The 2,698-nt window shown below is 66.1% G+C and overlaps 1 protein-coding gene across 1 annotated transcript; it reads left to right on the forward strand.

The window, feature by feature from the left end:
• The first annotated feature begins 217 nt into the window (after positions 1 to 217).
• Positions 218 to 2,475, forward strand: BARX1 (BARX homeobox 1). Its single transcript, XM_077753783.1, has 4 exons — positions 218 to 311; positions 1,443 to 1,734; positions 1,816 to 1,900; positions 2,311 to 2,475. The coding sequence occupies exons 1-4, from the start codon at positions 218 to 220 to the stop codon at positions 2,473 to 2,475; spliced, it is 636 nt and encodes a 211-aa protein (XP_077609909.1).
• Positions 2,476 to 2,698: the final 223 nt, after the last annotated feature.

The raw sequence follows: 2,698 nt of genomic DNA on the forward strand, positions 1-2,698 counted from the left end.
ACCTGCCCCCTCCCGCCGTGGCCCCGAGCGCGCATCCCGGGCGCCGGGCGCAGCATCCGACTGCTAACGTCAGACTGCGGGTCAGAGCGACCTCAGGCTTCGGGCTCCGGCGCCTAAGCGGCAAAGGGCCGGTCGGGAGTGGCCGCGGCTGCCCACGGTGGCGGGGACGCCAGACCTCTGGGGAAGAAGCCCGTGCCCCCGAGGGCTGTGCTGGGGGATGACGCTGGTTCCGGGGTCTCAGGTGGGAGCCCAGCGGCCTCTGCTGCAGCGCCGACGCCCCTGGACCCTGCCTGGGGACAGGAGGCCTGGCTGTGAGCCGCTGCCCGCCTGGCCCTCCCCCCAGGTCGGCTGGGCCTCCTTGGATCTGTAGCTGCCTGCTCCGGCCTTTTCTGTTCTCTTCCTTCCCTGACTATTGCAGCCTTTCCCTGCCGGCCTCTCTCCAAGGCCCCCCTTCTTCTTCTGGCCTTTCCCCGCCTCTTCTCCCCCACTGCTCGCTGGGCGGCTTCTCTCTGAGGGGTCTGTCTGCCCTTCCTCTCCCACCTCCTCCCGAGGGTCGTTTCTCCCCTCCTCACATACGCTCCCACCTTGCTCAGCCCTCGCAGGCAGCAGTAGGGCGCGCCTCTGCCGCAGTGAGATGCGCGGCCCGGGAGGGAGGCGCATCGTCCTAGCAGGACCCCCTCCCGCAGACGGCCTTGCCCTGCACCCGTGACCCTCCAGCCACCACTCCGCCAGCCCAGAGGGCCGCAGGGCCTGCTCGTTCGTTTTAAGTCCAGTTCTGAGGTTGCCTCTCCGCTGCTCTTTGCACAATTGTTAACATTTCGTTTGAAGCGGGCAAAAAAAAAAAAAAAATCACAGGACTAATGAAAAATGGAACCGTCTTCGCGGGAAGAGTCTAAACAGAGAAAACAGGAAAGATACTTTCCTGACTCGCGGGGTGCTTGGAGTTTCTGGGAAGCGCCCACCCCCACCCCCGCTGGAGACCGGCCGCCTGCCCGCCGCGTGGCTCTTGTGCCCGGCCCAGGACACCAGATGCGCTCGCTCGTTAACAAACGTCTTGTTTCGGCCGCAGCGATGCAGACTCGGTTGGGGCAAACGCTCACCTTCCCAGCTCGCTGCCATTCCTTCTTGCTTTCCTTTTCTGTGAATGACACCCTCTGTGCTTCTTGGAGCCCAAACCTTGTTCAGTGAGAATCCCAGAATCCTGGAGGCGACTGGGGCCTTGGGAACACCAGGCAAAGGCCCGGCTGCGGGAGGTCCCACTCCTAGACTCCAGTGACTGGCTTTGAAAGGGTCACCCTAGGCGTGCCGCACAAATCTCGCACTTTGTGGCCAGGCAGGAAGGGTTTGTGCTGGGGGGCGCCGGCCTAGCGAACAGTGCCAGGGACCTCCTGGAGGAGGAGCAGGGCCCAAGCTCACCCGCTCCCCACTCTCTCCCCCTGCAGCCGTGTTGAAGGCCGAGCAGGCAGCGGTGTTTAAGTTCCCCCTGGCGCCGCTCGGCTGCTCTGGGCTGGGCTCCGCGTTACTGGCAGCAGGGCCTGGCCTGCCCGGCGCCCCTGGCGCTCCGCACCTGCCGCTGGAGCTGCAGCTCCGTGGGAAGCTGGAGACGCAGGGCACTGGGGAGCCGGGCGCCAAGGCCAAGAAGGGGCGTCGGAGCCGTACGGTGTTCACTGAGCTGCAGCTGATGGGCCTAGAGAAACGCTTCGAGAAGCAGAAGTACCTCTCCACGCCCGACAGGTAGCCTGGGTCCCGGCTGAGCCCCGTGGGTGGTGGGAGGGGTCTGCTCGCCCAGCTGAGGGTGCACCATGCTCTTTCCAGAATAGATCTCGCTGAATCCCTGGGCCTGAGCCAGTTGCAGGTGAAGACGTGGTACCAGAATCGGAGGATGAAGTGGAAGAAAATAGTGAGTGTGCCCGTGTCTTTTCGCCCCTGGTTGGCGCCAGGCTCCTGTGCCTTCCAGGAGCCACTCCCCCCTCGACCCCCACCGCAGAGACCTCGCCCCAGCCCTTCCGATTCCCTCCGTGTCTGGTGCCTGCAGGGACCCTCTCTGCTGTCTCCGCACCCCTGGGTGCCCTAGCACAGCCCGCGGTCCTTCATGCCGCGCTGCACCCCCAAGCTCTCTGGCCGCCTTGAACCCTAGGCCCGACCCTTCGACTGCCTTTCCCCAGCAGGGCTCAAATGGCCGCCATTTCCTCGAGGCCGGGCGCGGCCTCAAAGGGCCTCTCGGTGCCCAGCAGGCCCTGCCTGGGCACAGGGCGCGGGGTCCCGCCGCGTGGTCCCAGCTCACCGCCGGGTCGGCCCTTCCTCGCGCAGGTGCTGCAGGGCGGCGGCCTGGAGTCTCCCACCAAGCCCAAGGGGCGGCCCAAGAAGAACTCCATTCCCACGAGCGAGCAGCTCACGGAGCAGGAGCGCGCGAAGGAGGCAGAGAGGCCAGCGGAGGCGCCAGGCGAGACCATCGACAGGGGCCGCGAGGACTGAGCGCTCAAAGCGCCGACCCAGGACCCCCGCGCTGTCGAGGACCCCCTCCGGGGGCTGGAAGCCGTGAGCAGGCCCTTCTGCGGCCTTGCCGTTTGCTTTCTAAACGCGTCATTGTTACCTTGAAGGCGGACAGTTAGGGGCCAAGCAAGAAAGGACACAGACCCTGCAGCCCAGCGCAGCCCCCGCGCGTTCCCTGGCCGGGCCCGGAGCCCCGCGCACACAC

The sequence above is a fragment of the Crocuta crocuta genome, unplaced genomic scaffold, assembly GCF_008692635.1.
Source record: "Crocuta crocuta isolate KB4526 unplaced genomic scaffold, BGI_CrCroc_1.0 scaffold420, whole genome shotgun sequence".
NCBI classification, from domain to species: Eukaryota; Metazoa; Chordata; class Mammalia; order Carnivora; family Hyaenidae; genus Crocuta; species Crocuta crocuta.